This window comes from Mchenga conophoros, linkage group LG15 (genome assembly GCF_057382185.1).
Source record: "Mchenga conophoros isolate Kocher_MC1m ecotype Shallow Benthic linkage group LG15, M_conophoros_male_GT1.1, whole genome shotgun sequence".
NCBI classification, from domain to species: Eukaryota; Metazoa; Chordata; class Actinopteri; order Cichliformes; family Cichlidae; genus Mchenga; species Mchenga conophoros.
Genome location: NC_140540.1, coordinates 22,396,318 through 22,418,069, shown reverse-complemented (window position 1 = coordinate 22,418,069; position 21,752 = coordinate 22,396,318). Strand labels below are relative to the sequence as shown.

Below are 21,752 nucleotides of genomic sequence, written 5' to 3'. Positions count from 1 at the left end.
ACTCATACGTACACTAAATTTGGTTAAAAATTTATATTTTTTAACAATTGATAGGTGTGCAAGAGGCAGACTAAAGTCACTATGACAGAGCAACACCTCAAAAACCACATAAAGCAGAAGCTGTGTGTAACTTTAAGAAAATACAAGAGACTGTGTCATTAGTGAGCACGAGAACGAGAAAGAGATGGCTGAATTCGGGAGCGTTAAAATGACTGTATTTCTGCTTCTGATGCTTCAGTTTACAAGTAAGGACAAGTTTTGCTGGCAACTTTGTTTGACTCAATGAGACTACATTTGAGACCAACTTGTTTCGTATCAAAAATAATCCTCAAACTTTTGTGATCTTTATCTGTCATATTTCTCTTTTTTTTCTCAGCACCAACAATTCATCTACTTCAATCTGTCTCTATTGTCATAGTTGGTGATGACCTCACTTTGCCTTGTGAAAATGTGACACATGGTCAGGATGACTGTAACAGTACTGTGGGTGGACAATAAACTGGACTGGTCATGCAACACAGAGTACCTGTATAAAAAAGCCCAAAGCCGACTGTACTTCCTCAGGAGGCTGAGGTCTTTTAACATCTGCAGGAAGCTCCTGAGGATGTTTTACCAGTCAGTGGTTGCTGGAGTACTTTTCTATGCTGTGGTGTGCTGGGGGAGCAGCACAGCAAAGAAGGACTCATCCAGGCTGGAGAAACTGATCAGGAGGGCTAGCTCTGTGGTCGGCATGAAGCTGGACACTCTGGTGACAGTGGCAGAGAAAAGGACATTAAAGAAACTGATGGACATTATGGACAATGCCAGGCATCCTCTGCACACGGCCATAAACAATCAGAAGAGTCTGTTCAGTGACAGGTTGCTTCTCCCAAAGACAAGAACTAACAGACTTAAAAACTCCTTTGTCCCACACGCCATCAAACTGTTTAACTCCTCTCTGGAGGGGAGAGGGAGGGGAAACAGGAGGACAAAGGAGGGGGGAACAACTAAGCTGTAGTGCCTCTTCACCTCACTGTGCAATACCTTTTGTGCAATACTTTTGTAAATAGTCAACGGTGCAATAGACTCAATACTTGAAATGTGCAATTCACTTGTATTTTTATTTTTATTCCTATTTATTCTATTTATCCCCTTCGTATATTTTATTTATATTGTCTCTGTATTTATATATATGTGTGTGTGTATAACTCTGTAACTTCTGTCGGTGCTGTGCTTTTTTGGAAATCGAATTTCCCAGAGGAACCCACCCGAGGGATTAATAAAGTTCTATCTAAATCTAAATCTAAATCTACTACCTGGGCCTTCAGTGGTTCAACAGACACGGCAGTAGTGGAGTTGGCCACTCATGGGCAGATTCACAAAGATGTTAGAGCTAAGTCAGCCAGGCTGAGTGTTAGTGAAGACTGTTCTCTGGTTGTAAACAAGGTCACAGTTGAGGATGCTGGCCGTTACACGTGCAGACAAATCAAATCAGGAAATGAAGTTTCAGAGTTTGATGTCTATCTTTCCGTTATTAACAGTGAGTATTTCATTCATAATTTTTTCAGCTCAAACTGTGCGTGAAACATTAAAATATTCAATACTGTGATTAAACTATTTTTTCTCTCATCTTTTGTCTTCACCAGCGACTCAACATGACAACGGTAACAAAGCCATCTTGAGCTGCTCCTTGTTGGCATATAAACCCTGTACATACACAGTAGAGTGGCTCTACGAGGGTGAAGAGAACATCTATACAGACATGACGATATTACCAGGTTCCTGCTCTTCAGCAGTGACATTTAAATCTCAACTTAATCAGAAGTCAAAGATTTATGAGTCTCTGAAGTGCAATGTGACAGATGAGTCCAGTAACAAAGTGAAGCTGTTTCCCTTCAGCTCTCAGTCGTCAGGTGAGAAAACAAGCTGCTATTACCTCAAAGTAAAGAGTATCATTAAAAAAAGCTTCATCTGTAAATCTTTTTAAGTTTAAACAGCCATTTCAGCCATAATATTCTGCATGTGTTTGCCATTGATTGGGGAAAAGGAACATAAGACACATTTTCATTGTACAGATTTGATTTGGCTGCTGTTTTGTGTTTTCAGGTGAGAATGCAATGACAACAAAAAAATCCACAACAGCAAAAAAGTTAATAGTGACACCAAATCCAGCACCGGAGGCAGAATAATTAAAAAACAGTAATGAAAACAGGATCACTCATGATAATTAGATTTTGCAATAGGCTACATCAGAAGGGAAATACAAAAAAAGTGCTAAAATTGTACTCATCACCACTATGATTTAAAAAAAATAACTATGTGTCAGTAAAAATAAATATTAATCCTTAGATTTTTTAAAAGTAAGTTCAACATGGATTAATTTTCTTTCCAGGTTGGTCATGGGAGCATATTATATTTCCTGCTTTAGTAGCAGTCTTAGTTGCTGCTGTGGTGATGATCACAAGGAAGAAAACTAGAGGTGAGAACAGGACAAATGTAAATCAGCGTTTTAACTGTTAAATTTAATGTGTTTTGCTGACTCATGACATGATGAAGTTCAAGTTATGTGGACAAGTCTTAGATTATTAAATTAGACAACCAGTCTTTACCAGTTAATCAGTTGAGACAACACCGTTTTCTATAATAACTATAAGAACACAGACTCAGAACTAGAAGCGCAACTCAATTTTTTCCTCTTTGCAGGGAACATGGAAATGGATGGACAGAACAATGTGAGTTTCATCCATTGATCATTCTGATTCTTCAATAAAAAACTGAGTTTTGGTGATTGTCTGTTAAGTTCTCTACACCTGTATGACCCTAGGAAAATAAAAATTTTTAATATAGTGAAAGTAAAACTTTACAGAAAAAGTTGATTTAATGTGGAGAATCTAAAAATGAACAAACCGGGCCTGTAGTTGTCTGTGTCACTTTGTGACTGGTTGAAAAGGAGTGTGTTAATTTCAGTCATATTTCACATGGAAGATGTTGACTTGTCTACAAGCAGTCACCATTTACTCTCTGACATGTAGTGAAACTTTAAAAGTGCGATGGAAACTGCCATCAGAGAGTGTCCACCTTCAAATGAAAAGTTGTGCCTTATAACTATAAAGTACACATTTCAAAAGGTGCAGCTTTTACTTCGACAGAGAACATTCTCTGCTCCCGGTTTGTGTGCTCTTTTCATATTTTTACCACCACTTGCAAGTGTAGTTTGCAAGTGCTAGCTAATTGTTGTCTTCTATCCAAATTGCTCATGGGAGCAGGAACCTACTAGTGACCAAAGCAATTGTAAGAAGGTTTTTGGTGCAGTACTATATACCACTTTATGAAAAACGTCATATTATCCGATGCCAGCAACTCCTAACAACCACTCTCCAACCATTCACGAAATGCATATATTCAAGTTTCAGCAGAATACCTACACTTAATTTTATAAGCTGTGTGCAGGGACCGAGTTTAAACACGGCAGAGACTCACATTCTCTGAACTGTGTCTATGTGCAAAATACTTTAATACTTAAATCAAGGTTTGGATTAATGTGTTAGCAATCATTATGTGATCGTCCTTATGTAGACTGAACCTGAAGATGACATTTCCTTGGCTTCCATCAGCTACACCAAGAACACCAGAGAAGAAGGCACAGTAAGCTTTGTGATGGGTTACAGTGAGGATGTTAATATCAGTTCTGTTATTATTGTTGTTGTTATTATTATTATTGTTTAAGTGTTATTAAGTATAGAATTATTTCTTCTTCTAAGCTCTAGGTGGTGATGATAAAGGTGACAGTGTGACCTACAGCTGTGAAAGCCTTCTCGTCTTCTTCTGGAGTTTAATCCTAGCAACGTCTCCTCCACAGTCAACAAATCAAAGAAATAAATCCAGTCATGTTCACTCAACATATTTAAAAATGCTTTGAATGTTGCCTGATTGTTCAGTTACCGATGATCTAGATCTAAATTAAAGGGGCTAGTGCTATTATTAAGTAGTAAAACAATGATTTTTAACAACCTGACAATTGTCTTTACTTATCTCAGTGTTATATTATGTAATCTTTCTTTAATGCAACTTTTAAAGGATAATTCTGTTTTTTTTCTACACTGAATAATGAAAACACATCCTGCTTTAGTGTTGATAGAGCAAAGCAGTTGCAAATCACCTCCATCATCCATAAAGCCACAGAGCAGAGACTCCCTCTAGAGGTAGAGAATGTGAATAAGATAAGATAAGATAACCTTTATTAGTCCCACACGTGGGAAATTTGTTTGAATTTGAATATATTGGGTCCTCAGCATTAGGAAATAAAATTATGGCTTTCAATATATTTTTGTGTTATTTACATCTACAACAATAAAAACTAAATAGGTCTCAGAAAAGAAAAAAACATCTTGTTTCATGTTTCTTGTTTGGCATGCTTTGAACATAACCACTATTAAACAATCAAAAAGTAACTGTTTATTTCACTGCTTTGTTGGGTCTCTATCTCCATCTTAGCCATCTCTTCCTTGTTGAGGCGAGGGATTCTGGTTTTGTGGCACAAATATAATGGTGTACAGTAAGAGTTGAGCGAGCACGGGCAGAAATGTTGAGAGCGCGAGCAACACATTGCGAGCGAACGCAAGTGCAAAAACTGAGCGAGAGGGGCTGCTATTGTGTGTGTGTGTGGATAATAGCAAACACTGAAATACATTTTTTGCACGCAGCAATGAATTTTGTTCACTCAAATTTAGCTTTTCTTCGCTCAAAATAAATTTCTCCTGAAAATGCAACACTTGCACCTGCAAATTTTTTTTTACGTGCGCTCAATTTTTTTTTTACGTGCGCTCAGAATAGTGACACAAAAACAACGCCATAACAGCCCTGTAACTAGTGGGAAACAGACAAATTCTGCCCCCTGGTGGGAAAAGGTAAAATCTGCATTCCACAATAAAAAGCAAGTGTATAATCACTGGATATTGTACTCTTAGAAGCTTCAATGTCAAAGCATCCTACACTTACAAACCGGGCTAAGATGCAAAACAAAAAAACAAACAAAAGGAACAAAGTTAAGTTATATGTAAAATAAGGCTGGCAATCAGATTGGCAACCTGTCCAGGTTGGATCTCACCTCTTGCCCTCTGGTAGCTGAGATAGCCTCCAGCAGCACTGTGACCCTGAGAAGGAAGATAATGGATGGCTATAAGTTAGATTTCTACATAATGTTTATTTTAACAAACCATCTGACAGCAACATAAACAGACAAACAGGTCTGTCTCAGTTTAGTGATCATAAGTTTCTAGTGTTTCTCGGGGCCCCTCTCACGGGGGGGGGGGGGGGGGGGGGGGCTATACCTTCTCCCTCACAGAGAGAATTATGACCTTGTTTTCTGCTTGGCTGTCACCTAAGGATTTACATCCCTGATAAACAGAAGGAGTCTCACTATCTGTTTAACGTCTCCCATTACAATGGCCTCACTGTGTTAACATTCCCCATGCATGCAAACTAGTGACAGGAGTGCTCTTACTATAGTAAAGGGAGAAAGTGATATTACTATAACTAATGTGATTTGATTAAATATGTGATTAATAAATGAGAAAAGAAATCTGCCACCACAACATTCTCTAGTCAAGAAGGTGAAGGTGGAGGGAGAGCTCCAAAAGAAGAGACTAAAGTCACTATCAGGAAGTGACACCTCATAGTGACTAATTTATGTCAGAGGTAAACACCCCTTAAAGCTCCCAGGCCTCTGGTGTGTAGAGAATCTTTTTATTATATTAAACCCTCTTTATTGTAAAGACATTTTTCCTGCTCCAGCTTTGATCCTCGGAACAAAATTCCTAACTTTCCCCGCATTCAAGTTGGCCCCCTGAAGTGTTCTTCTGCTCTGCCTGCCCCCCTCCAGGTCAATTCAGTGCAGTTGAGTTGTATTTATATGGCACCAAATCACAACAACAGTTGCCTCAAAGTGCTTTATATTGCAACGTAAAACCCTTCAAATGCCCTGAACTTCCTAACCCCCAGATCTGTCACCTGCTCCGTCTCCTGGTATTTGACTTGCATTTTTTTTTCTTTTTTTTTTTTTTTTTGCCTGTCCCATTTGGTTCTTTAGCCATCAGAATTGTTGTCTGAAGACCAACAAGGATACCCAATGGATTTACTTTGCCAAATGGATTATCGTGGCATTGCCGTATTGGTCCATTTGATCGACCTTTGTTTTTATCATTTATTATTATTTATTATATTTTATTTTCAGATGTTACAGACGGGACAGACATGAGTGAGGGATAGGAAAGGGAGAGAGAAAGAGGAAGGAAAAGAAAAACAGAAGGGGAGAGGGACAGTGAGAAAGGGGGGGAGAAAAAATAAAAACTCCTGGATCACCTGTTGAGAGAAGAAGAATAGAAAACAAGCAAAAAAAAAAACCAAAGCAACATACTAAACACAACACCATCGCATTAATCTAGCTAAGTGTAAACAGCAGTAAATACTAAATATTCAATGTTGTTGTGCAGCACGCAGGACAGACAGCGCACAATGTGCTTTGAAGTAGCAGCCAAGAAAGGTGTAATTTAAGTCTACGAGCAGTGAACACCCGTGTGCATACCTGTGTGGATCAGCGCGCTTGTATTCCAATGGTTTCCACATGTAATGGTCTGCAAGAGGATGTAGCAAGCCATAGCCCCGTCCCCCAGGGCGTGAAGCAGGCATGGAGGAGATCCAGGCCCCAGACATCCAGAGGCCCCAGAGTGCGAGAGCCCAAGGAGGACCACCGGAGGGGCATCCGTGCCACCCTCATGGGAAGGGCTGAGGATCCCCAGACGAGGCGTCACCCAGTAGCCACCGAGCAGAAGCTAGAGGGGGCTGCACCAGCATGCCCGCCCAGCTGTGCCAGAGTGAACCGAGCCGCAGGCCCAGAGGCCGGAGGCCCGAGGGCCCCCCGCACCCCGGAAGAGGCCTGACCGAGCAACAGGCGCCAGGCCCCGCCAGGTAGCCACCGGGAGTGAGCCGGTACATACCTGAGTGCCCAGCCCCGGACACCAAGAACCACCAATGCACCGACCCCTGAGGGCATCAGTCACCGGCAGGGAGTGTGGTGAGGGGAGATAGGCCTTGGAGGGCCTGGGAGTTCCCAGAGAGGTGGAGTCTAAGACCCGACCTGACATATAGACACAGACAAACAGGCACACACAGACACAAACATGCATTCCCACCCTCATGCACACATATACAAACACTCAGCACTCACCCAACGTAAGGATTGACATAAATGGACATGTACACACAATCACACTCCCCAAACATACTCTATACCCCGGGTCCAGGTACCCTCGCCCCCAGAGGGGGAAACAGAACCCAGACCCAAGAGATGTTACCCTTCCCCCCGGGGTGGAGGCAAGCAGACCGTCCCAGGCTCCGCAGCAGCAGGGAGGCCAATCGGACAGCCAACATCTCCTCCCAGCCCCCCCGCCCCGATGGCTAGCAGAGAACGGGGGTGTGTGAAGACCCCATACCTCCCTCCTCCCGCTCATGTGTAGTGTTGCTGCGTGTTGTTCTAAAGTGCATTTAAAACAAGGGAGAGCATGGTGCTGCTGCCAGAGAGCAGCAGGTGTTAGCATTTGTCTTGCATTTGACCTTATTTGCTTATTGATTTTTATTTTGTCTTGAAGAAATAATTTTTGCAAAAGTTTACTTTCACAACAAAATAAACGGACATAGTATGATGGGAAAATTGTAATTTTATCATGATGTTTATCTCAATAAATGCTCTTGTAGCCACATTCTCAACAAAACACCTATTTTGGTACGCAGAGAAAATGACATCAGACTTCTAAAGAGGTTTCAGACTACTGACACTTGTTCTGATGGCATCATTGTTTTGCATCAATGATATTAGGAGTTACATTTAGGTGGCAGAATAAATGAACTCTTTATGTCAGTTAATATGCATTCTCAAACATCACACTGAAACCTGGTTGTGTTTTTTTTTCTAATAATCACAAAATAAAGAGAAATAAAAGAGAGCTGCATTTCTCATTATACTTATCTCAACTGACAATCTTCACACATTTGACTTCCTATAATCTATTGTTGGCCAAGATGTGACAGAGGAGAATGAAGTCACTAGCAGGAAGTGACACCTCGCAAACCCCACACAGCACAAGTATTTATCTTTAACAAGTCAAATCTTTAGATGCAGTGTCATTAGTGTGTATGAGTACAGAAGAAGCACCATGGTCCTATTCAGATGGATTGAAGTGTTTTTATTCTCTCTACTAATACTTCAGTGTAAAGGTAAGGACACATATTAAAATACAAATATTGCATCAACATGTAATATGACTTTACCTATGAAGGAGTATTATGGCCACATTAAGGAAAAAATATTGATGATTTTGATAAAAAGGAATTTCAAGATTCAAGTCGATAATCGATTTTGGATTTTTTTGAAAAAAAAAAAGTCAAAAAGTGGAGATTACGGTTGTTGTTTGAAGACAAACTGCCACGGATGCTATACTCTCTGCAAAAAGCCTTGTTTAGATGAGTTAGTGAAACAAACTGATCAGCTGTCTTGTGATGCAACATAAATACTCTTTATTGAACGAGTCTGTAACCACTGATAACCTTGCATCTATCCACTCCCATCTGTTTCATTTTGTACAAATCCACTCTTCCACATTTGTGTGGTTTTTCCATCTTACAGATTGCAGGTTTCTGCACCATTTTTTCAACGTTCTTATACTTATCGCCACGCAGTGTTTACGTGTTAGAGCTGAGATAACAGAGAAATTGTGATGAACTACCTCAACTTGATGTATATAATTGCTCGACGTATTTGATTTACAATATGATTTTTTGGTTATTGAAAATGTTTTTTCCCCATCTTAAAAATATAAAGTAATAATTTGCCAGTTAAATAATGCATCACCTTTTGGCTACTGTAGCTGTAACATTAATATGTAATTGTAATCATAGATCTGACACACTGGTATGTTTGTATACTTGGGGAGTGTTTATCAAGGCACTACACACATATGGCTAGATGTTTCTGTAAACAGTTCAATAACTTCCCAGTCAGTTATCAGTGCGCACTCCTCTCTCAGGTCTCTGGCTTCACTATATATAAAGAGAGAAACCTCATCAGTTAAATTAGCTCTCCAGTCTGTCCCTCCAGCCTCTTGGCATTGCTCCCTTGACCTCACTGCCTCACTCCTTCTCTGCAGCTGAGCCAGGGACCAAACCTCTGCCACGGTAATATTTAATGTCAGACAGTTTGTTGCATGTATTTATTTAATTGTCTGCATTTTTTTTATTGTTTCAGGCAACAATGTAACAACAACACAGACAGTAACACACACATCAAAAAATACAAGTATTATTGAACCTACATCAGTAAATGGAACAGTAAGGACTTCATCAGGTAGTGCCTGTCTGTTGTTACAGTCAACATTTGGGCAATAAAAGCCGAACTAAAGTTTTTTTTTTTAATACATTTATTTTATTTAAGGTGACCACACAACAACACCAATCCCCACAACATCAAAATCAACAAATGCAACTACTGTATCACCATCAAGCCAACCTACATCAACAACTGGAACAACTGAAAGAAATACTTTATCAGGTACTGACTGCATCGCTTGCACCTTTATTAAGCCTAAGGTCTGAACTGTAGACTGTAGACTCGAGCTGTGGCTCCATCATAAAGCTTTTTATTGCTCACAGCATCCAAAGCTCAACATTACCAGTGATTGTGGTTTTAATTTTTCTTTCCAGAAATTTGGAAACGGGTTATCATTGTTCTTGTGGGAATTCTGGTACTAATACTTGCTATAGTCATCAACACATGGAATAAACCTAACGGTGAGTTAGAAAAAAATGACAGCTATAGTTGAAAGTATAATTGAGAACCTTGGATTTGAAATTCTAAACTCAAGTTTGTTTACTTTTATCTTGTATTTTCATCTTTTTTTAGGAAGCAAAACACAGGTGGAAGAAGCGACTAAGGTGGCGAGTGAACGCAGCTGCCAAAAAAATGTATGTAGCTACTTTTAGAAGACTCCCTTATTTAAAGTCCCAAAATGAGAACAGCTTGCACATATTTAAGAGACTGAGTGTAAACCCTGATATGACCCAGTCCAGCAGCCAGTCAGAACAAAGTGAACAGACATTATTCTCACAGCTACTGCATTTATTCTTTGAAATGTATTTTTATCCTTTATAAGAATGGATGAAAGACAAATAGGACAAGAAAAACCCCAAAAGGACTGATACCTGTCAAACTGACTCCGCATATGAATTAGTGAGCAGTCTATATGTTGTCTTCACTGTTCAGGCTGATGCTGAAGATGTCTCCTATGTCTCTGTCAGTTTTATCAGGAGGTCCAAGTGTAAAGCCAAGGTAAGGTTCTCAAAAGAATATATTAACATTAAGATCATGAATTTTAAACTTCTGTCACAGGTCAGAAAAAAATAATTGTGCTCCATCATATTTCATTCCAGGTCTGTAATGATAATGATGAAGATGACACTGTGACTTACAGCACTGTGAAATTTCCTTCCTCTTCTGCTGGCGTTTCCACTGATCCCAGCAACCTCTATTCCACCATCAACAAACAAAAGAAACACGTTCCAGCCTGAAGGTTACATTTTTTTTATGATTGATTGTTTGCATTATATGATAAATATGTGAAAAACATTTTTACATTTTCCTTTAACTAAAAAAAAAAGAAAGAAAAAAATGACCTGCATTTGATAAGATGACACACATGATCGACACACTGGCTAAAGTTTCCCACCTTTTATTTAAGTTGAGTTGTTGTTAATATCTATCATATGTCAATGATAGTGATCTCTTTGGTATACAATTGTGAAAAAATTTGCTCTTAATGTACAATCATGAATACAAACAGCACCAAGCTTTCGAGGTAGTGAAACAAAGAAACCACTGACACTCCCTCTAGAGGTTGAGGTTAACGTTTTATACTGTGTGCTCATGTACTGTAGGCAAAGTCAATATTTTATATCTCTTTGCCTTTTTAATATTGTTACTTTGTTTTGGAAATGTAACAAAAACTTACTTGTTTAAGTCCAATTGAATTACCTGATCTGTGTCTATGATATAATATTAATTATTACTCCAACTGTAAGTTTTGTAAGTTTTGCATCTACTAATTAAGATGTTTGTTAGATTTGTATTGTTGATTGTCATTTATGCTTAGAAATATTTACTTATATATGCTTAGAGTTTTGTAATTAGTTGTAGATTGGTAGAGGTTTTGGTCCTTGATAGTCTGCAAACTTTGTGTGTATTAGACAGCACTTTGGGAGCATGAGAGGTCATACCGTGTCTTATTGTTTTATGGTAGGATTAACGTAGCTACGTCTGTTCTAGTCTAAGTGCTCTTTGTTTAGATGAACTGCAGGACTTCCTCACCGTGTTATCTAGGATGAACCATCTAGGGTGAGGGGGAGGCTACCCTCTTCCTGACCAAGGATGTTTGACCCTTTGATCAGCAACACACACACACACACACACACACACACACACACACACACACACACACACACACACACACACACACACACAGGCAAGGTACTCTTTGTTTGTATGTAGACGTCGTATGTTAATGAACCTATGCATATTCATGTAACCTCAATAAAAAGACAGTGTTACGGGAGGACGGACGAGACCAACTGGAGTCAAGCGGTTGTCCGGTTCTCTCCCGTGCACGAGTAACATGAAGAACTTTGCCTACTTGTGTCTTGCTTAGCAGTGTAATTATATTGTCTTCAACGTTCCAGCGGATGGGTTCAAGCTACAAACCTATCAATGTTTTTTGTGGAAAAAATAAAATATAATGTAAAAAAATCCCCCCCAAAACATCCCTGCTTTTCCACATTCCATTAAGCTGCTATAACACAAATGAACACCTAACTATCTGCATATAAAACCAGAAAGTATAACATCTATGACTTAGTTTAATTTATACTGATGTTTTAGCTTACAAATAAATAAACACATGATTCACAATGTAACAAAACCTGAGCTGAGGAGAGTAAAATAACTATTTAGTGAAACTGTTGAAGCAGAGTGCTTCTAGGAAGCCAACAGAAGAGGCGAAACCCTTCAGAGCAATGGTACTGAAGAAGAGCATGGGCAGGCAGTCACAGGTTGGGAATCAGATGGCTGAGGCCTCATCCATCTTAGGAGTAAAAGAATGAGAAGCACTAGCTCTGGTTCAGATGCTGTCACTGGAAAGGTTGTGTCCAGTCACGACTCTGGATCAGAAGCTTGGGAGGTTGATCCAAGCAGGAACTTAAAAGCTAAACATGCAAAGGTTAGCTGTGACTTTGATACTGGAGCAGGCTGATGTAGGAGGCAGGCTGTAACACTGAAACTATGCAAACACCAGCTGACTCTGGAGCATGGGTGGCACGTTTGAGAGCAGTCAGTGGCGATGTTGGGAACAAGGCAACTGGTATGACACAAGCTTTTGGCTAGAAAACCTCTGTACAAAACAACAGTTGCATTGCTTTATCGTGTATCATTGTCTCATGTGCTGTCCTTGATTTAATAAACTCAAATAACTTACCAGCTGGGCGGAAAAAGACTTGTGAAAGAGAAGAGTGGTTTCTGAAGTGAAGACTGGACTCTATTGAGCAGAGCAGTGATAAATCAGCAGCAGTAAAAGCTGCGTGTATCATTGCCACTTCCCCTTCCTGTTATCTCATCACTATTATTAAACCTCTCTTGTTTGTACTAAGCTCTGACATTTCACTGCATACCTGTATATCATTTTACTTTAGATATATTATGATTCTAATTTTTAATTTTAGAATTTTACAAGACACACAGCAACTTTTCTGGTTGTAAGAGAACAATAAAGACTCAGAAACCTAATCTGTGACAATATATGTTAGAAAATGCTTATTGTTTGGGACAGATCTCATAAATAATCATGTAATTTATGTCACGTTAAAGTCATGCATATCTGGTTATTTTCAGAGGGCCTACTTTGGTCATGTACTGCTTAACTGTCCTTCAGACTCATCTGTTCCATACCCAGTGTGGTAAAGTACCATTATGTCACATATACCAAGAGCCTGTTTGCACATGGTCTATAAAAGAAAAGAGTTCATAGATATGTTTGACTTCCTCTGTGCTATTTCAGATCAAGAAATTACTTTACTAAACAGCAAATGACAATTATTAAGTCTGAATTAATGAAGACCAGTGCAGTTTTGAAATTGATTAATCAAATAAACAAAAGCAGGCGCAGATGACCTGTCACATTTTCACCTGTGTCATTGTCCTGTCATGGTGACCCAGTGGTTATGTTTTGATTATTAATATTCTAAAATTTAGTGGATTTTCATGCTTTAGTCTTTTGTATTCTTGGCTCCCTTAGTTATTCTTTAGTATTTTGTGATTTCTAGTCTCTTGGTTTCTGTCTCTGTGCCTCCCGTCTGTTCCATGTGTCGCGTCTAGCCAAGCCCCAGATCCAGCGTCAAGTCTGCCTCTCAGTCTGTGTCTCATGTTTCCTGTTTTATTTTGATAGTTCCTCGTCATGTGTTTAGTGTGTTTGGTTTTGCTTTCTCGCAGTGTTGTGTGTGCATGTGTGTGTGTGCGCGCGCGCGCGCGTGCATTTGAAGGCATTTTTGAGGCTCAAAATGTGGTTTTAGTGTCAGGGTTACAATTAGGTTGCGGTTAGGTTTAGGCTGAGGGTTAGAATTAGGCATTCAGTTTTGATGGTACTAAGATATGAAAATGAGTATGTGTGTGATTAGTCCCAGCTGTTTTTCTTTCCTGGTTCTCATTTCTTTGTTACCCTTTTGTGTATTTGTCCTCTGTCTTGATCTGTCTATTGTCGGTTCATACAGTAAATGTACCATTTATTGTATATGTTTTTTTACTGTCATGGTCCTGGGTCGGTGACCCAGCGCTTTTAGTTTGTTATCATTTTCTAGATGATGATTGTTTAAGTTCTGTGTTATATTCGGTCTGCGTCTGTATCTGTCTGTCTATGGTGTCACCCCATCTGTTTGTGAATCTGTCTGTTTAGTTCAATGTCTTGTCTGGTTCCATGTGTCTGAGTTTCCTGTTTTATTGTGAAGGTCCGTGTCGTATGTGAGTGTGATCAGTTTACGTTTCCCCTGTCCCGTCAGCCCAGATTCCTCCCAGCTGTGTTGCCCTCCTGTCTCTCATCCCCTGATTACTGGTGTGTGTATTTAAGCCCTGTGTGTTCTCCTGCCTGTTGCTGGTTTGTCTGTATTACTCAGTGTCAGTCTGTGTTTCCACCGTGTCTTCTCCCTGCTGTTCATCGTCATCCTCCTCTGCTCGTTTTCATTCAGGTTTGTGCTCTGTAGTTTAGTTGTTTCCCAGTTTAGTTTAGTTCGAGCCCCGTTTGCTGTTTGTCCACATTCTTTTTGTGTTCAATAAATCACCTTCACTTCTCCACGACTGCCTGCGATTGGATCCTCATTTATTCCACACGGCTCACCTCGGCAGCCGTGACAGTTACCTCCATTTTAGTCATTCTTTGCTTTTGTTTGTTTTCTTGTTCAGCCAAAATAACTGCTCAGTTTTTGTTAATGTCCACCTCCACCCCCCTTTGTCTGCATTTGGATCCGCTCTTGTGGTGGATCATAAATTTGATTAGTTTTGAAGTTGTACATCTCTGTTCCTTACATTTCATGTCATGCCCTTATTAATGTTTTATTTGTTGCTTTGAATGTTTTCGAATAGAATATGCAGTGGGAATATAGAGGGAGATAAGCAGTGAAAGTTTTGCCTGGGTTGATTGTGCGTTGATCCATTGTTAATGCCTCAGGGCTCCAGTAGGTGGGTTCGCGCGCTTCCTCCTTCACTCAATACAGACGAGTGAGAGCTGCGTGTCTGTGCCGTTCTTTCACCTCTCCTCACTATTTCCCCTGTTTAAGGTAACTGTCATGCACAAATCTGTATAAATGTGTGTTACTGTTGATTATTACATTGTTATCATTGTTCATTGTAGTGAAAGATGTGAATTGCGGACTATTTTGCTGAGAAGTTCCAGTTAATCTCTGTTGCTGCGTATGATAGTTTTCGCTATTACTCCGCCATATTGTGTGAAGATTTTTCTGTTACTATCTGTATAAGTTAACTACTGAAAGACATGCAGTACTTAAAGTATTATTTGATTGCTGTGGAAAGTTAGTGACTGTGTCAGCTAACATGTGCGAGTTAAAAATATGTTTTTGTCTAATGCTACAGTTCATGTTATCTAAAGTATTCTCATCAGCTAATGCAGCGAACAATAGTGACTTAGTTTGGATACAGTTGTCCTGAGACTGAGTGCATCCATAAGAATATTGTTTTGGTTGTATTGCTTCTGAAACTCAATACAGACGAGTGAGAGTGAGAGCTGCGTGTCTGTGCCGTTCTTTCACCTCTCCTCACTATTTCCCCTGTTTAAGGGCACAACACTCTCTCATCTCCATGCTGTCTGCCTTAACAGACATGATATTATGAGACATGAAGCTACTGAGAAAGCTGAGACTCCCTCTACAGGTGGAGATGGTGAAAAAGGAAGGACGCTGACATAATGCGAGCATTGCACCATGCCTCTGATACTTAAATAAATATTGCTTTCTCTGTGCAAAGTTTGATCGCTCTAGACATTTTTATGCATTCTCATATACAGTCCCACTAGACTTTAAGTTCACTTTATGCTTAAACACCTTTTAACCAAGGTAGACAGTTATTAATGCACAAATAAATGCATATGATCATCTGACCACAGACAAAAACTGGTGAAGGTAAACAAACCTTCCTGAAGGCCTGCCCATTTTTTAGCAAGATCAACTAAACATTCAGTCCAAACTTTGCTGGAAGTTTTCTTCCTCATAATCAAACAAGTGACCTCAAAAACACATCAGATTCAACTATTTTCTGTCAGAGTTGGGGTGGCTGAAGTCTTAGTGGTGACAATGAAGAAGAGATCAGAGCTCTGCTGCTCTGAGCGGGCTGGTCAGTGATGCTTCTTTGCCACATTAAAATGGTATGAGTAAAAGATAAAATAAAAGATTATATTGGATCTCAAGCATTTAATGTTAAGTATTTTTCTCTCAGATGTAATTTATTATTTTTTTGCATTGACTTTATCCACCCCTTTGTGACTAAAAATAAAATGTTCAAAGACAAACGTGCTGATGAGGAAGTCACACCTTAGTATTCACAGGAAGTACTAACTGTTCTAGTCTGCAAAAGAAGCAAAATTTCAAACTGTCATTGATGAGTGTGAAACAAAAAAAGACAAAAACAGGGACAAAGAAACATGATAGTTGAGAGCAGATGAATTAAAATGCCTGTAACTCTGATAGTCATGCTTTTGTTTGCAGATAATTATTCATATAACACCTGTTCAATTTTTTGAACACTGCACGTAACTCCCTAAAAATAAAATAATTATGCTGGTTAAATTCATCTTAATGTTTATTGTGTGTTATCAATGCAAAAAGTTGGGAAAACAGAGTTTGCATCTGACCACACATTGCTAGCATGATAATGTTTATTCTTTTAAATGCCATCTTTATCATAAGTATTGGTATTTTCAAAGAACAACCAGTTAGAAATTTTTTAACAAAATCTGAGACACACAGAAACTTGAATTTTAGTTAATTTAAGCTCTTGCAAGGGAGCATTAACAAACACGGAGCTTATTGCTAGTTCTCAAAGGGGAAAACCCTTTAAGTCTATTTTATACAGATATTACATCTTCATATTTGTTTTTTGTTTTTCTATATTTGTGCTTTGGAATGTAACCAGATTTCTTCCAGAATTTTCTTGCCAGTCAGCAACTATCTTGGTAACACCACTTGAGTTTGTGTGTTGTAGGCTAACATGCTTACATCCTTATCATGTATGTAATAATACTCAAGCTTCGTCTTGTAAATATCACAGTTACCATCAATAATGGTACGTGCAAACACAAAAAACAAATATGGCTCCTCCCTTAGGGGTTTTGTGGTATGTTTATTTATGCTTCACAATGAAAAAACAACTTCTTGCTTCGCAGCCACTGTGGCCATATCCTCACCATTTATTTGGGCAGTTAAATAAACATACTGTGAGAGTCATACGTTTAAATACAATACCAGCCAAATCTGATTAAAGTAAATCAATAATAAATAAGGTAAACAATGTACTTTTAAGACTTATCTCAAAACGTATGTCAAAATAAGTTTAACAACATTAAATCTGAATGTCATGGTCTTACCTGCAATATGTTTAACTCTCCATCATGGCTAATAATGAGACTGAATACAGACAAACAAATAACATGTGAAAACGTTTTTGTATTAATAACTACTATTTGTGCATTTTTTTTTTTTTTTTTATTAAAAGCATGGTTTGTACAAGGTTGTATTTTTCTCTTCTTTCTCCAGGCCTGTCCTAATCGGCTTACTCAGTCTGTATGTATCACTAGATCCAATCCTGCTCCCCCAGCAGACAAAAGTAAGGGACACCAGAGATGTCATGTCTTAGTTTGCTTCAAGACCACTAGAGGGTGCTGCCATAAAACTATTCATCCATCCATTCTCTTCCGCTTATCCTTTTCAGGGTCGCGGGGGTGGCTGGAGCCTATCCCAGCTGTCATAGGGCGAGAGGCGGGGTACACCCTGGACAGGTCGCCAGTCTGTCGACTGGGCTAACACACAGAGACAGACAACCATTCACACTCACTTGCACATTTACATCTATGGGCAATTTGGATTAACCGATTAACCTATCCCCACAAGCTGCATTTCTCATTTGTGAACATTTAATCAGTCTAAGTAATTTTGCAAATTCAAAGCAAAAAAGCTTTACTCGTGTGTGTCATATAATGTGTGTTTTTGAATCCACAGCTCAGCAAAAATAAAATGTTGAGGACTTAAAGGCAGCTCTGTTAGTCCATCAGTGTGTGACCAGTGCAAAAGCAGGCGCATTTGTGTTTCTGATGTTTATGTGGTCAAAATTAGAGTCTCACACCTCCAAAGCATTGCTGCTGTTGTACCCACATTCTCACAGAAATACTTCCCCTTCACTTCTCAGAAAAAAAATGACTTCATAGATACAATGATGCACAGCAGGCCTCAGACTACTAACACATCTTATCTGTGTCGTTATTCAGCTGCTGCAGTGGTGTTTGCTGCAGTATCAACATATTTCATTGTGGGCATCAACATACATTCTTGTTAAAAGCTCAATTATTCATTTTATGAATAAAGAGAGAGGGAGGACAATAACATTTGAAGGCAGTAAAATAAATTAATTCAGAACAAGTGATGAAGAGTAAACCACTGATGAGGAAGTGAGCAGGAAGTTGAAGCTGTGTTCATGTCTGAGACTGTCTCATTTGTCAATGTGAGAGCAGAGAGTAGAGACTGACAGACAGAGAAGTACGATGGCTGCAGTCATGTGGATTCAAATGTCTTCATTCCTGCTGCTGATGCTTCAGATTACAGGTAAGGAAACACAGAACACACACACACACAATAGTCTGTTCTTCCTTTAACTAAGAGAGACGTGTTTGCTTTGTAACTTTGAGTTTTCTGGACTCTTGGAAAGAAAAGATGAGAAATAAATGATGTAAAATAATCCTTAAACGAACTGTTAATCTAACTGCAGTGTTCATGTTATAGTTTGTCACATTTCACTCTCCTGTCCTCAGCAGAAACAACAGGACAGACTTTGTCCTCCTTCAGAGCTGCCAGAGCTGGACATGACATCACTTTGTCTTGTGAAAATGTGATAGATGGTCAACATGACTGCAGCTATACTACCTGGATGTTCGATGATTCAAGACAGACACCAGCAGTAGAGCTGGTTGCTCATGGACAGATTAAAGAAAATGTTAAAGCTGAATACACCAGACTGAGTGTTACAGCGAACTGTTCTCTGCTTATAAAGAAGGTCAAAGCTGAGGATGTTGGTCGTTACACCTGCACACAGTACAAAACAAGAGGAGGACAAAAAGAAGGTTCAGACTATATGATTAATCTGTCTGTTATTAACAGTGAGTATTTACATCATAATGTTTTTAGTTCAAACTTGGAACAAACTGAAATATTACAGCAGTATTTATTACAGTGATGATGCTCTGTTGTTTTTCTCTTTCCATATCTCCATCTTCACCAGTGACTGAACATGAGAACAACAATAAAGTCATTGTGAACTGCTCTGTGCTGACACATGGACACTGTATACACACAGTGGAGTGGCTGCATGAGGGTAAAAAGAAAATATCAGACGTGGAGATAAAACCAGGTTCCTGCTCTGTGACTGTGACATTTAAAAGATCTCACCGTGATCAGAAGTCACAGTTTTATAATTCATTGAAGTGCAAAGTGACAGATAAACACACTAAAGAAGAACAACTGTTTCCCTTCAAACTCAAGTCCTCAGGTGAGAAAACAGGTGAGATTATGTTCAAATCGCTTCACAGTGATGAGCAGACGTGTTTAACTCACATGATTATTAATTATAGCAGCGCTCTACATTATCTGTTTTTGTAAATGTAGTTTGCAGGTTTTTTTTATTTGAATACTTTTGTTTTATTTTGTTATTTCATTTCTTTCTTTAGGTGAAAACACAAAATCAACGACTGCAAAATTTACCTCAACAACAAGAACAACAACAACAACAATGAGATCAACAACAACAATGAGAACAAAAACAACAACAACAATAGTCACAATCGGAACAACAACAACAACAATGAGAACAACAAAATCTTCTCTAGAATCAAAAAAATCCTCACAAGGTAGAGACATCTGAAATTTGCTTTATAGTTCAGACCCTTTAAATTCTAGTTGTCGGACAATAACCTGTTAAGAATGTGTTCAAATCCCCTCACAGTGATGCTTTGACTGGTTTGATTGTTACATATTGCACCTCTCCACATTATCTATTCTTTTAAAAACAGCTTGGTGTTTATTTTTTTCTTACAATCATTCTTTATTTGATTTTGTAATTACATTTCTTTAGGTGAAGATGTCACAGAGACTAAATCAACACCAAATATCTGAATGTCAGACTGCCACTTGGGTGGAGACATTCAGTGACAGTTGTGATTTTAAAACTTAAAGTCTGAATGTCAGGTGGACTCTGGGCTTTGGGTGGACATTTAGTTAGAGCTCCTTCACACAGGCCTACAGACAGTGAGCGCTGACAGGAAGTGGTCCTTACAGGAAAATGTGTGTTCACAGCTTTAATGTGTACCTGGTTGCAAAGAGGTCTGCGGTGCTGTGCTGAAAAACCTCATTGTGATTGCTTTGGTCACTAGCAGGTTAACACAGTTGGCCATAGTTTCCATAGAAGATGCAGACATGTCTGCAAATGCTTGCTTCTGTTTGTCTTTATGAAAACTGTGAGTGACCAAAGAAATCACCAGGAGGTTTTTGGTGCAGCACTCTCTTTGCAAGTGATCTCACAAAGTCACAGTCGGAAACCACTGAGGCAGATTTGTCCCTATAAAAACTGATTATCACTCTAGTTCTCTGAAGCTTGATTAACATCACTTTTTCAGCATCTTTATATTTTTGTTTCATAACAAACAATTTGAGATAAATGAAACAAAAAAAAGAAATAAAAATTAAAAAAGAAACTAAATGCAAATAAAAATATTTTTCAGTGCCTTGTAAGGACATTTAACTTATTTATGTATTTGATTATCGGTCCTAAGAGCAGGCTTAATATTTTAATCTAATAACAAAAATATCAAAACTGAATGTTTTCATCACAACATTTATTCTTTTCACAGAACAAAAAGCTGAAGTCTAAATGGTTTCATTGTTTTTAGGTTTTCTGTCCAGATGCATCATCGTGTCTGTGGGTTTAGCATCACTCCTAATATCTGCTGTTACAGTCAACATGTGGACAAAAACCAAAGGTGAGAACTTCACAGATGAAACGTTTATACAAGAAAAGCTTTGATAAACTTGCAGGTTAATTATTTCAGCTCTCTTTTGTGATTTTTGTCATTTCAGGAATAAAAACAAAGATGGAAGGAAACACTGTGAGTTTAACTCTGTTATAACTTTACAGAGCGAACAACACGTTAGTGATATGTATTCTTTTTTAACTGTGGATGTACAAATGAAAGAAAACAAAATACACAGTTTTAACCAGGTTGCAGAAACACTTATAACCTTTTTTGTTACTGTTGTTGTTTATTGAGAAAAGTGGAGAATTTTGAGACTAAATAATAAATAATTAATAATAAGATAAACCATCAGAGAGCTCATCAAAAGTAGCATTTCAAAGAGTGAATCTAAAGTGTGTAGTATTGTTTTAAACAGGTGCATAAAGATGAAGATGGTGACGCAGTGAACTATGAAAACACTGCAGACTCTCCTGCTTCTGTCAGACTCCACAGATCAACAACTTCAACATCAACTCATCACAAAAATGAATCATAATATCATTAATATTTCCTGACCTTTACTTTTTGATTTTATCTCATATGTAGGAGCAAAATTCTTTTCTTTGTGCACTTAGCTTCAACTATTAAGAAAAATAACTTCAAATAATCATTTATTCCTTAAATTTCAAAACTTACATTTTAACTACTGACTTTATCTATTGTTCTGATTTTATCTGTTTTGATTTTATATCCTGTTTTGTTTGTTTGTTTGTTAATTAGTTTGTTTGTTTGTTTGCTTGTTTTAATCAATTTTAAATCATGCTTTTATTTGTTTTTGTTTCTAATGTCTCTGTAAAGCACTTTGTTGTTGAATTGTGCTATACAAATAAACTTGCCTTGCCTTGC

The 21,752-nt window shown here is 38.5% G+C and overlaps 2 protein-coding genes across 2 annotated transcripts; both read left to right on the top strand.

Annotated features, from left to right (window-relative positions):
• Positions 1-8,174: 8,174 nt before the first annotated feature.
• LOC146558330 (uncharacterized) lies at positions 8,175-10,596 on the top strand. The gene is made up of 7 exons (XM_085248168.1): positions 8,175-8,250; positions 9,278-9,376; positions 9,464-9,580; positions 9,733-9,819; positions 9,932-9,993; positions 10,292-10,357; positions 10,459-10,596. The coding sequence occupies exons 1-7, from the start codon at positions 8,190-8,192 to the stop codon at positions 10,594-10,596; spliced, it is 630 nt and encodes a 209-aa protein (XP_085104294.1). The 5' UTR covers positions 8,175-8,189.
• A 4,247-nt stretch (positions 10,597-14,843) lies between these two features.
• On the top strand, positions 14,844-21,752 carry LOC146558329 (uncharacterized). Its single transcript, XM_085248143.1, has 9 exons — positions 14,844-14,898; positions 17,386-17,455; positions 17,561-18,447; positions 18,654-18,998; positions 19,121-19,399; positions 19,566-19,745; positions 20,784-20,873; positions 20,971-20,999; positions 21,283-21,752. The coding sequence occupies exons 3-9, from the start codon at positions 18,387-18,389 to the stop codon at positions 21,400-21,402; spliced, it is 1,104 nt and encodes a 367-aa protein (XP_085104269.1). The 5' UTR covers positions 14,844-14,898; positions 17,386-17,455; positions 17,561-18,386; the 3' UTR covers positions 21,403-21,752.